The sequence below is a fragment of the Anguilla rostrata genome, unplaced genomic scaffold, assembly GCF_018555375.3.
Source record: "Anguilla rostrata isolate EN2019 unplaced genomic scaffold, ASM1855537v3 scaf0211, whole genome shotgun sequence".
In the NCBI taxonomy this organism is placed as follows: Eukaryota; Metazoa; Chordata; class Actinopteri; order Anguilliformes; family Anguillidae; genus Anguilla; species Anguilla rostrata.
The window spans coordinates 1-12,181 of record NW_026985762.1 but is presented as its reverse complement, the minus strand read 5'-3'; the positions used below and the strand labels follow the sequence as shown (position 1 = coordinate 12,181).

The following is a 12,181-nucleotide window of genomic DNA, read 5'->3' as shown; positions in this document are numbered from 1 at the left end:
ATTAAAAACAGAATAAAGCATGAAATGAGGGTGGAGAAAACCCCAAGAGGAGTAGAAGTAGGCACCATTTTATACCTATGCAAAAAAAGGGATTTAGGTTCAAGGTAACAGGCTGAGGGATTGGCTGCATAATTCTGTCCTGAAAGTTTTTTCTTTTTTTTCTGACCATAAAAGTGTATCATAAAGGGGTAGTAAACAAATAAGAACAGATTTTCTGCTTCTGCTGTAAATAAGGTGTGGCACGGTGATTGCAGCTCTGATATTCTGTAGCTATATTCTTTTAGGGAAGGGAAATCATGCAGTCTTATGAGGGATAGCCATCACTTTTCAACAAAATGTGTCTGGGTTTCCATTTGAATGCCTATACAGCGTTTCACCAACTTTCCACTACAAAAATGTTCACTGGGTTACTGCATGAGCATTTCTGGCCAATGTGAGTGCATGACTGTACAGTGCGTATCAAGCATGGAAATGACACAGATTATTTAATAATGACTATTTCACTTTATTCTGAAAGTCAGTGTGCAGATAGCTGCATGAAGCTGAGCCTCATTTTATCATATGGACATTATTGATACAGTATATTCAGTGAGTAAATTCAAAGGACAAATATTTAGAGAAATAAGAGCCAAAAAGTTTTTTTTATTCTACTAAACACTGCGGCGGGGTGATTTCACTATATAGTGTATAATTAACAAGCAAAGGGAGAGCTAATAAGGGAAATGAGCTGGTGTAGAGCTTGGTTGAAATGAAAACCTGCAAGCTCTCTGGCCTCGATGGAACACGGTTTGACACCTGTGTTCTACACGTTCGACTCTCTGACCCATTGAAAGATGAACACGCTCAGGACGTGTTAGCCATTTTCCTAAAGCTGTAGCATTAAGAACTTCCTTTACTGGAAGTAAGCGGCCTAGCCCAAACCATGAGAAATAGCCCCATATCAACGGGTGGCCAGATACTAGTGGTCATATAGTGTACATAGTAATCAGGAAATATTCAAAACCTTTTACAAATTTCATACCCTTTTACCTAATGGAAGACCATGGACACAATCTTTGCAAACAATTTATTTAACCAAGCTCTTCAAGACGTCGCCAACACCCAAACAATTACATCACTTTGTCCAGCAGGATCTGCAACACATTCTGACATCTTGTAGAAAAACATATACTGACAAATTAGTGCATGATTACACTTTAAAGAATTACTTGATCACACTGAAGTTGATTTACTAAAGAGAATACAATTAGAAACATATGCGTTGGTTACAAATTTTCTCTAACATACATTTAAATAGCTGTGTTTGGTGTTTGGTATTTTACAGAATTATTATTATTATTATTATTATTCAGCCAAAGTCACTGTACCCAGAGTAAATGTATTCCCACAACCAAAAGTTCAAAGCAATGCATCATATCTACTGAGCTTCAAGAGTTTACAATAAACAATTTGTATTTATATTGATGATAAAAATCACTTATGAAAGAAACTCATTTTGTAAAAACATAATTGGCTGTTTTGACGTAAGTCACAAAGCATTTTAAAATTCTAACACTAAGGCAGAAAGGAGGCTTCTGTTCTGAACTTGCACTTGCATCTGCAAGAGATGGCGGACTCCTAACATTTACAGTTGAAATTATAGCCCGACCGATATGGTATTTTTGAGACCGATACCGATTTTAGAGGGGAAAAATTCACCAATTACCGATATGGCGGCCGATATACTGAATTTTTGAGATGGAATGAAAATATTATATGTGGATTTCGCACCGATATGACTATGCAAAGGTACTCAGAAGGCTGCTTTCTTAACCCCTTAGCACACATGCCAAATCTGGCCAATCCTTTCCCATTTAGGAGGTACCCTATTTAAAGCTTTATAACTCCAGTAGTGAATACCACAGAGACTTGGAAATGGCATAACTGTATTTTGGAATATTTTTGTATATATCACAAATGGATTGTCCAAGACAATATACATGACTCAGTCTCAAAAGGGACATCTCTACACGTAAAGCCAATGGTAAGGTTGTATATTTATTCAATATTTAGTCCCAGATATTGACTGTAGAATGACATGGTATCATTTTTTTAAACTTTGTCTCGTTTATTTCGTTATTCAGTGAGCAACGTTTACAGTGCTGTATTGGCACATCTTCGGGCTATTGTTTATCATGTTGCTATGGTGGAATACGACTTGAGTGGTGAAATAATATTTTTATGAATGCTCGGATAGACGCAGATAGTGCGTCTTAAATGAAGACCAGAGCGACAATGGTAGCACTGCAAAACTCTGTATTCGGCATAGTTGTCTTGTATCATCTACTAATGAAACCAAAACAAAGCCTTTCAGTAATCTCCGCACGCCAGCGTGCCGACCACTAAGGGCTTTGCGCTAAGTCACATGAACCTTGTTGATGTTGTGGGCAGCGAGAAACACTAGATGGAGTGCTAGGAGCACCCATGTGTCAGTGTTAAAAATAAATAAATAAATAAATAAATATTGGTCCTACATATCGGCCACATGTTGTCCTTGACTACCGATACCGATATGGTCCAAAAATGCAAATATCAGCCCGATATATCAACCATCCGATATATTGGTCGGGCTCTAGTTGAAATGGTGAAGCTCACACATCAGCTCGTTCGCGAATAGAATTAACATGAATGAGCGCTGGGGATCCAACAGCTTCAACATGTCTTTCACTCCGCTTTCAGTGTCGTCAAACTGATAAATAAGATTTGGGTTTTCAGCAAACCACCATTCCGCAGCCTGTGGGTCCAGATAAACGCGATGCATAATCATCCAGTCTACCCTTTTAGTGAGAGCAGCCAACTCCATTTCATTATTTTCTTCCTTACAATATAGATTCATGCAGTCAACAGCATTGACCTTAATGTCATATATCAAGTATGAAAACAGGATATTGTTGATTGGTATATATACCACATTGTCAGGAATGTCTACTACCCAGGTGCTAATGTTTCGTGCCTGATCAGTGGTCAGACCCTTTGGGGTGCGCCTGTGAATGGCATCATGAACTTGGGTGTGAGGAATCCTGACAAGGTACTCCTGGAAACTCTTTCTCCTGGTGCCTCTTTCCCAGAACTTTTCGATTATGGATGCATGTAGCTCAAGCAGGGCTCTGTTGAAAACGTGTTCTCCCCGTTTAGACCTTTGCTTCTGGGTCACATCACTGGCCAGGTCTACACCACGTTCGTTCAGTTTATCCCTGAGGACCTTGAAAGACACAGAAAGTTTTTTGCGTAAATCTGTACGTGCCCGGACTGCCTTAGTTACTTTGATGGTGGCGCTCGCCCCTGGTTTTCGTACTGCCTGTATAATGTAGTCGTTTATGTCTTTGGATACTTCGACGCTGCATCCGATTACTGTCTGGCCTTCGTGGTTCTGAAGGATGGACCCTGGCGTCAGTTCATGGACTCCAGGTAAATCTGAATAGAAACACAGACATGTTATGACATTCTTTGCCTATAGACTAACAGAATGCAAGCATTTTGCTGTGCATTTACTGTAGCTTTACTATCAGTGGTTGTTTTATTAGTAGTAGCAGCTATGTAGTCATGTTAGCAGTAGTGCTTAATAGTAGTATCAACAGCAGCAGCGGTAGTAGCACTAGCATCAGCGGTGGACTAGCAAGCTAGCATCTTGCCCTGAAACAACCAAAACCTAGTTATTACACTGAGAAAGTAAGCACCTCAGAGTTACATAGAATGAAGGACACAGAATGTGTTTTGCTGCTTACTTCCTACCATTACAGTGTTGTTCAAAGGTTCAAAGTCCTGACTCTGGCCTACACTGGAGCCAAAAGGACGGCCCCTTCCAACCAACAGGACTGTTACGACCTGGTCTAGGGTTCGACTATAACAGGGTGAATGATATGGGAAATGGGTAAGGAAACGTACTGCAAACCAATCAGTAACTCCGGTCCCTATCTGCCTATCCAAATCGAACTGACTGCTGGCTAGTCTTCCAAGGTTACTGGACATGGAGCGGCTTTGAATTCTTAACTTCGGACAGTTAGCTGATAGTCGGAAACTAAAAGCCTGAATTAGAATAGCGTAGCCCCAATGGAGCGTTAGATCTCCAGCCATGTAGCTTCAAAAACAATTAAAGCCACAAGCGGTGTTGGGAGGGGTCCAAGAAACTCATGTTGCATCATTAGGGCTCCTATGGAGCGATTTTAAAATGGTTTTGTATGTAACAGGTGTTAAAAAGGCGTCAGACACACATTCCAATCCATTGCTCAGCTTAGCAAAGAATGCACATTTCAGGGACGATACATTTTAATACGGAACGATGCAATCTGATACAGTTCTTAACATGAATGTAGACATTCATAATTTTCCATTATAAATTAAAATAAGCCAATTCTATAAAAGTGGCATGCATTGCTTACCTTCAAATAGATATATTTCATAAAAGACCAGGGAATCCCAAGTTTGTTACTTAATGGCACGGGAAAAAAAGGAAGACAAATGTATCATTTCAGAATTAGCCTACATGTCATTGTGTTTATTACTTTTCCAATAGACTACCGCTGTACTTAATCGCTGTTCTACAAACCTTACAAATGACCAGACTTTTGTCCAATTTTCCTTCCTTCTTATAAAATCCAAATGTCTTCCAAACTTTAGCTTTTAGATTTGATGGTGCACTGTAAACCGTGTCGGCATTGTCATACATGTTGTTCTTGTTTTTACCTGGCAACTTGCAAGCAACGCTAACGTTACTCTGGTGAAAGGTAAAAGATCAACGCGAGACGCTGTGCAGATTTATTAGCGAATGAGAGGCAGTCATTATTATTTTGAATGTAACATGACTTGTAACGTTAGATCAGTGAGTCTTCCGCAGCAGCTTTGTTTAAACTAAAGTAGAATTAGCAGCAAAGCTTCAGTCAGCCGATTCGGAACTTCGGAATCGGGCGATCGACTGGTTCATGGTACATTTAAGCCGCATTTCCACCGAAATTACCCGGAACTTTCAGTCCCAGGAACTACTTTACCAGGAACTAAAAGGTTCCTTCAGCCAATGGTTGTCTGCGTTTCCACCGGGGTCTAAAGTACCGCGAAGATTAGGCAAATTAGCCCACTGACGTTGTCGTCGGTCCGTCTGTCATATGATTTCTTCTGTAACCCCATACTACCACCGAAGTAGCCTACATTATTTTCTAATAACCGGGACAGCCCGGAGGGGTTTATTCCACTTATATACAACGGGTTACCAACAATGACTATATATGGTTACTTTTGTATTTATTGATTTTCATATATCCTCTCAAACACATTCATTAACAGCAGAAAACATGCACACGTTGTAAACAATTAGCTGTTTTATTACTTTTTTATTACTTTCTCGTCGTCAATTCCATATAGGCTATTCGCAAAATGACAAGAATAGAACGAAAACTCGGACTTGCGTGAAAATGTAAATTAGTAGTGGTACAGCCACCGTTTGCTTTCCTTCGAAGTTACTGCTAGCCGAGCAGCGAAGTGTGCCCTCCAGATGCGAACCATGCACCAAATGAGTCCATAGTCTTCCTGGTCTTTTCGTGGAATTGAAAAATGGCAGTAAAACTGAGTAAAATTACGGCAGTCTGAAAAAGCTAAAGGGAAGATTACTAGAATTAACCTGTTATTTTACCCGGATAAAAAGTGCGGAAGGTGATTTCCAGTTTGCTTGTACTGTATCACCAATGTTAATTATGCAGAACTACCGCATACCTCACATAACTATATCAAACGTTTTGAGTCAATTACGACGGGCTAACAAAGAAAATCCGGAAGAAAATATTCAGCAACCGAATTAATCCGTTTGAATGTTTTGGTAGCCTACGTAATATGCTGTCCCAGCACGAATGCTTAGCATTTTATAAAACGAATACTAAAGCAAGAAAAGAACAGAAGAGCACACGTTATAATTCCAAGACGTTGATAGGCTATAACCAAAAGTAGGCTACTGCGCCGCATAACATACAAGTTTGATTTGAAGTTATTATGAAAATAAATTGGTTTGCCGCTGCATATTTTCAAACATGGCGGGTAATGGCGGAAAATAAATACAACACAAACGCTACGAGTACTCGACCAATCAGAAATGTTCAGCGCTGCAAGCTCCACCCAAAAGGTTCCTGTACTTTCGGAAAGTACTACCCCCCGAGCAGGAACGTTTTGGGGGGTAAAACAAAGCCCCCAGAACTAAATTTAGACCCTAGTTCCTGCGGTGGAAACGCACTGAGTTCCTCAAAAGGTTCCTAGTTCCGGGGTATAGTTCCTGCGGTGGAAACGCGGCTTTAGATCGATCCAGGGGTCCGCGTATCGATGTAGTTGCATCTTTAACGTTTAAACCGGTTTCCGATTCTTATCGGTGAATCGTTACACCCCTACTAGCTAGGCATAACTGTCCGTGAGCTGTTAGGTTGTTAGGGAGTGCTGTAGCTTTCCTAAATTAACGTTACATCCCATCAGTGTAATGTTTTCAGCTTTGCAGATATGGCTCGTCGTAAAATCAGCGACTACTTTACAAGGGCAGTTCGCGAGGAGGAGAATTTGATCTGATATTTGCAATGTATTTTAATTAATTCATTAATTCTTTTGATTTTCGTGGGGTAATGTTGTTCAGACAGGTCAGAGTTTCTTTTTTTTGTGCCATTCGTGTAATGCTAGCTGCAGATTATCCTTGGCAACTGTATAATTTAGATAATTGGTTCACATGATTGAAGCTGATAAAATGAGAACTACTTTAGAAAGTTCACGGGGAGTGAATCACGCTGCATGATGGGGGGTTCAACAAGAGGTCAAGTGGGAATGAGTTGGGGTTGCAGGAGAAGACATGGACTCAAGTCAGAAGCAGACCATGCACGGTGCAGGAGAGTTCGTTAAACTGTTTAGTGAAATTGAGTTGAATGCACATTTTGGGAATTGATTATCGGTTTTTGCCTTCATCATTGAGGTAAATCGCAGTACGGGATTGGAAGGTGCGGAAGTTTTGTTGGAAATAACTCTCAACATATTCTTGTGTGGATTCATATGAGCTCCAACATGCGTGCCGACTTATAGAGACAAACTGCACGAACAGCTTAAAACCCCGGGTCATTTTCTTTAGTTTGTTATTTTAGTTTATTTCTTTCATTTAAAACTGTGACAATTGAAGGGGTCATGCAGTGTGTGTGGGCTGCCTACGGTTGAATGGTTTCAAGTTGATGGCAGTTTGGTGTTTTAAAAAAATAAATAAATAAATGTCACTATTGTAGTTAAAGATATATTCTGGTCTGTGTATAGCGTTATTGCATAGTTTTCTGTTGAAATTAATTAAGCCCATTGTAATTTGGTGTATTTTGGCATTGTGGTTTATTCCTTATACATGGTGTCAAATGTTACGCATCATTTTAGGTTATCAAAAATAACTGGTTCTTTGAGTGTGAGTCCTCAAAGTGGGGGCTTGTGAGTCAAAGTGTTCATGCATGGGAGTCATTGTTCACAAGCAGTATAGCTATATACTAACATCTTTAAAGCTACCTGAGGCCTCCCAGTCACCTAAGTGAGATCCCTAGACATAGAGTAAACTGATACATCCCATCATTAGCTCCTCCCATGCATTTTAGTGTATTAGTGGCAGTTTCATACGTTTCAGTACTACCTATGTATGTTATGTAAATGAGCATTGTGGTGGGAGGGCTACACTTGTAAAAAGTGTTTGCTTGAGCCTGTTGAAGGCATGGTACACATGCACGTGTGTGCACGCATAGGCGTAGATTTTGGAGGAACGCAGGGGATGCGTCCCCCTCAATATTTATAACATAAAATGAATCCCCCAATTTTGTGTATTACTTTACATAAAGACATTTCCACCATGAATTGATGCAGAAAAGGCACAAATTGGTGCATAAAAATTCACCAGAAGAATGCAGGAAATTAAGTGTTTGACGCTCACAATTTCCTGGGGGAGAACCCCCACACCCCCCGCTTAATGTGCCTCTACGCCACCTCCGCCTCATTTTGAGCCAGGAAAAATCCTGAAATTGCATCTTTTGTTTATATTCAATATGTTATTGCAGCGAGAAACTGCAGCTGTAGACACAAGAAAGTTTGTTATATTATGGTAACAACGGAACAAAGCGGACTATATATATATACACACACACACATTTACCGTCATTGTTTTAATATACCAGCGTGTTTTCGCGCGTTTGCAGAGAAACTCAAATACTATCTATAAAAATGGTTTAGCTATTTCTCAGCATAATGACGGATTCAAAGACTAAACAAACTCACCCGATATTGTCTTCAAATGGATCCATGTCAAGGCAAAGTAATTATTCATCCTCTCAAAAAGCTTTTACTAACAAACTTTTAGTAGCAAAAAAACTAAATATCCACTCGCCATCCCTGCTACCTGCGTGCTAGGCGCAGAGTAGGCTACATTAGCCTATTTATTTAGACACTGGCAGACTACAGCATAAATTGCATCTTTTGTTTATATTCAATATTAGTAATTGCAGTGAGAAACTGCAGCTGTTGACACAAGGAACTTTGTTATATTATGGTAGCAACAGAACGAAGCAGACTATATAGCCTACCAGCATGTTTTCGCGTGTTTGCAGAGAAACTCAAACACTATCAATAACTAGAAGAGTGCACTCAGTAGAGTGCAGATCTCCGCCAGGCGTTAGCTTTGCTGATGCAACAATACAGGCTACGCAATCAATGCAACCAGACAAATACAATATTACAAGTTTACCATGCGCCACTGAAAATCCCAAAAATTCTGATTCAGTGAAGTAACGCTAAAGGTGGTGACATGCTAGATAATTTCATTCATATCAGCCACCATGTGTCAGACAGAGCTAACGTTGACGTTATAGTCTGGCACTTTCGTTTCAAATCTGGACAGGAACAATCTGGACAGAAACAATTCCAAAAGACCAGCGATGTAAAATATCAATTTCAACGTGAAAATGGCAACAAAATAATTGCCACGCATTCAAACATTAACGTACCCCGTTAGATGGCGGATTATTTTGTTGGCATTTTAACTTTGAAATGAACATACTTGTCGTTGACCGATTTGCAAAATATTCGAGAATTCAGGTCATTGGCCTGCTGTCAGCATGAACAACAAGTATTAGGCTGATCGGTCCAGTAGTATGCGAGATTAGCTGCGAACTAGTCTCGCTAGCCAGACCTATCTCCAAACTTCGTTTTAGCGCTGTGCCAACACAGGAGAGATACACACACACACACACACACGCACACACCCACACGACCAAACGCATAATCCCCTCCAGGCTCTTGCATGGCAGAGATAAAAATGGTTTAGCTATTTCTCAGCATAATGACGGATTCAAAGACAAACTCACCCGATATTGTCTTCAAATGGATCCATGCCAAAGAAAAGTAATTATTCATCCTCTCAAAAATCTTTCACTAACAAACTTTTAGTAGCATGCACTCTGGCGCTGTCTTCCATTGCTTCCCTGACGCTAAAATTTGGGCGTGTTTTGTTGACCACGTAATATTTAAAGAAGCCTTACAGCCCAAAACATTTTACACAACAGTAGCAGTAGTAGCAGATGTAGTAGCAGTAGCAGCAGCAGGAGTAGTACTAGTATTAGTAAATCAATAGTAACAGGAGTAGCTATAATGGTAGACAGTAATAGGAGAATGGATGCCATATGCAGTAACTGATTCGAACCAATCGCTGTGAACGGCAATGGAGAGAAAATATATTTTGTTTGGTTCAAACAGTTGAGTAACAAATCAAAGAAATCGACCATCTCACCCATTACGTACCTAGAAAGCCCTTATAGCCCTTGGCCTCCGCGGTCCTTTGGTCTCCCTGGAGCAGAGCAATGAAGCCGTCCACCATGTTGGCGGAAGTGCCCACCAAGGGCACGTGGTTCACGAATCCCACCCACAGTTCCATTGGACGGTTGGTTCCCATCAACGGTTTCTTATGTCGGTGGGATGACATCCCGGCCTCAGACTCAGCCAAGTCCTAATGAGATTTAAATGGGATGTTTTAATGACAGTTACAGCATCTAAAAATATGGTAATTCATAACATTACTTCTAACATCTGGCTTCTGGTTTGTGACTTACTTTGAGGTTTAGAACCCAGTTCCTTTTAGATATTAAAGATATCCAAGAGCATCATCATCATCATGTTTTGATAAATTGACGCAATAGGTAATTATTTGTGTTTTGTGTATTTTTCTGTTTTTGTTTTTGGGTTACTTCTACTGGAGCAATTATAAACACAATTCATATGTAGCCACACAAGTTCAGCTGTTTTTATGATTTAACATGATCTTCCCTAAGGTTCCCTCTACTTGAGTTATGTACATAATTTTGCCTTTCTGAAACTGCATATTCATAAATATGAACATAATGTAATCCCGTACAGTTTTTAAATTTGTCACTTTCTATTTCTGAAATGATAAGTTGAGGATTTCTTACCTGTAATGCCCACATGTTACAGGGGATATACAATAAAGATTTATAACCCCCAGCTGTCATATCCCCCCCACCCCCACAATGCAGGTGTTCAGGTTTTCTCAAAAAATGTATCGTAAATGATTTCTTACCTTCTGCAAATGTTACAGTAAAATAGGTTATTTGGATTATAAAATGCTGTAATGCTGCCGGAAACTTCTTTGAATAGTATTTAAATCTAAACAGTAGCAGTCTTGAAGCTTGACTCTTCCTAGACAATATATTTACAAATTCTACAATTCACTCCCAAATTAGAAAATCCTTTTCTGGATAAAATATTAGTCTGTTATCATCGCAAAAGTGATCGTTGGAGAGAGAAATGAAGTTGTGTGTCTCCCTGGACGTCAGTTCAATGGTAAAGGAGACACATTAAAAAACAGAATAAAGCATGAAATGAGGGCGGAGAGAACTGATAGGAGCAGAAACGCAGAAAACCGGTTTAGCAAGTATAAGGCTGAGGGATTGGCTGAATATTTATGTCCTTCCTTCTGCAGCTGTAACACACCCAGGAAAAACAGGTTTTCTGTTTCTGCTGTAAATAAGGTGTGGTACAGTGATGCAGCTCTGATGTACTGGTGCTTTATTCTTTTAGGGAGGTGACATTGTGCAGTCTCACGCAAGACAATTATCACTTTTCAACCAAATGTATCCGGGTTTCCATTTGAATCCCTATACAGCGTTTCACCGACTTTCCACCACAAAAATGTTCACTGGGTTAATGCATGAGCATTTCTGGCCAAAGTGAGTGCATGACTGTGCAGTGCATATCAAGCATGGAAATTACACAGATTATTTAATAATGACTATTTCACTTTATACTGAAAGTCAGTGTGCAGAAAGCTGCATGAAGCTGAGCCTCATTTTATCTAATGGACAATATCGATACAGTATATTCAGTGAGTAAATCCAAAGGACAAATATTTAGAGAAATAAGAGCCACCATCTTCGAGGAGGCAAATGCTAACTTTAGTAAATCTCAATGTGAATAATGCTGCCACCTAGTGGTAAACCTGGCAAACAGTTGACCACAGAGACAAAAGACATTCTACACCAGTGGTGTCAAACTGGTTCCATCGAGGGCAAAATGTTTTGTATTTTACTAAACACTGCGGCGGGGTGATTTCACTATATAGTGTATAATTAACAAGCAAAGGGAGAGCTAATAAGGGAAATGAGCTGGTGTAGAGCTTGGTTGAAATGAAAACCTGCAAGCTCTCTGGCCTCTGGAACACGGTTTGACACCTGTGTTCTACACGTTCGACTCTCTGACCCATTGAAAGATGAACACGCTCAGGACGTGTTAGCCATTTTCCTAAAGCTGTAGCATTAATAACTTCCTTTACTGGAAGTGAGCGGCCTAGCCAAAACCATGAAAAATATCCCCATACCAAGGGGTGGCCAGATACTTCTGGTCATATAGTGCACATAGTAATCAGGAAATATTCAAAACCTTTTACAGATCTGATACCCTTTTATCTAATGGGAGACCATGGACACAATCGTTTGCAAACAATTTATTTAACCAAGCTCTTCAAAACATCACCAACACCCAAACAATTACATCACTTTGTCCAGCAGGATCTGCAACACATTCTGACATCTTGTAGAAAAACATATAGTGACAAATTAATGCATGGTTACACTTTAAAGAATTACTAGATCACACAGAA

General features: G+C 39.9%; 1 protein-coding gene across 1 annotated transcript; it reads right to left on the bottom strand.

The window, feature by feature from the left end:
* Window positions 1–1,052: 1,052 nt before the first annotated feature.
* Window positions 1,053–11,360, bottom strand: LOC135246360 (uncharacterized). Its single transcript, XM_064319842.1, has 3 exons — window positions 10,604–11,360; window positions 9,811–10,015; window positions 1,053–3,453 (listed from the first exon to the last, which is right to left on the bottom strand). Exons 2-3 carry the CDS (start codon window positions 9,989–9,991, stop codon window positions 2,612–2,614), a joined length of 1,023 nt encoding a protein of 340 aa, XP_064175912.1. The 5' UTR covers window positions 9,992–10,015; window positions 10,604–11,360; the 3' UTR covers window positions 1,053–2,611.
* Window positions 11,361–12,181: the final 821 nt, after the last annotated feature.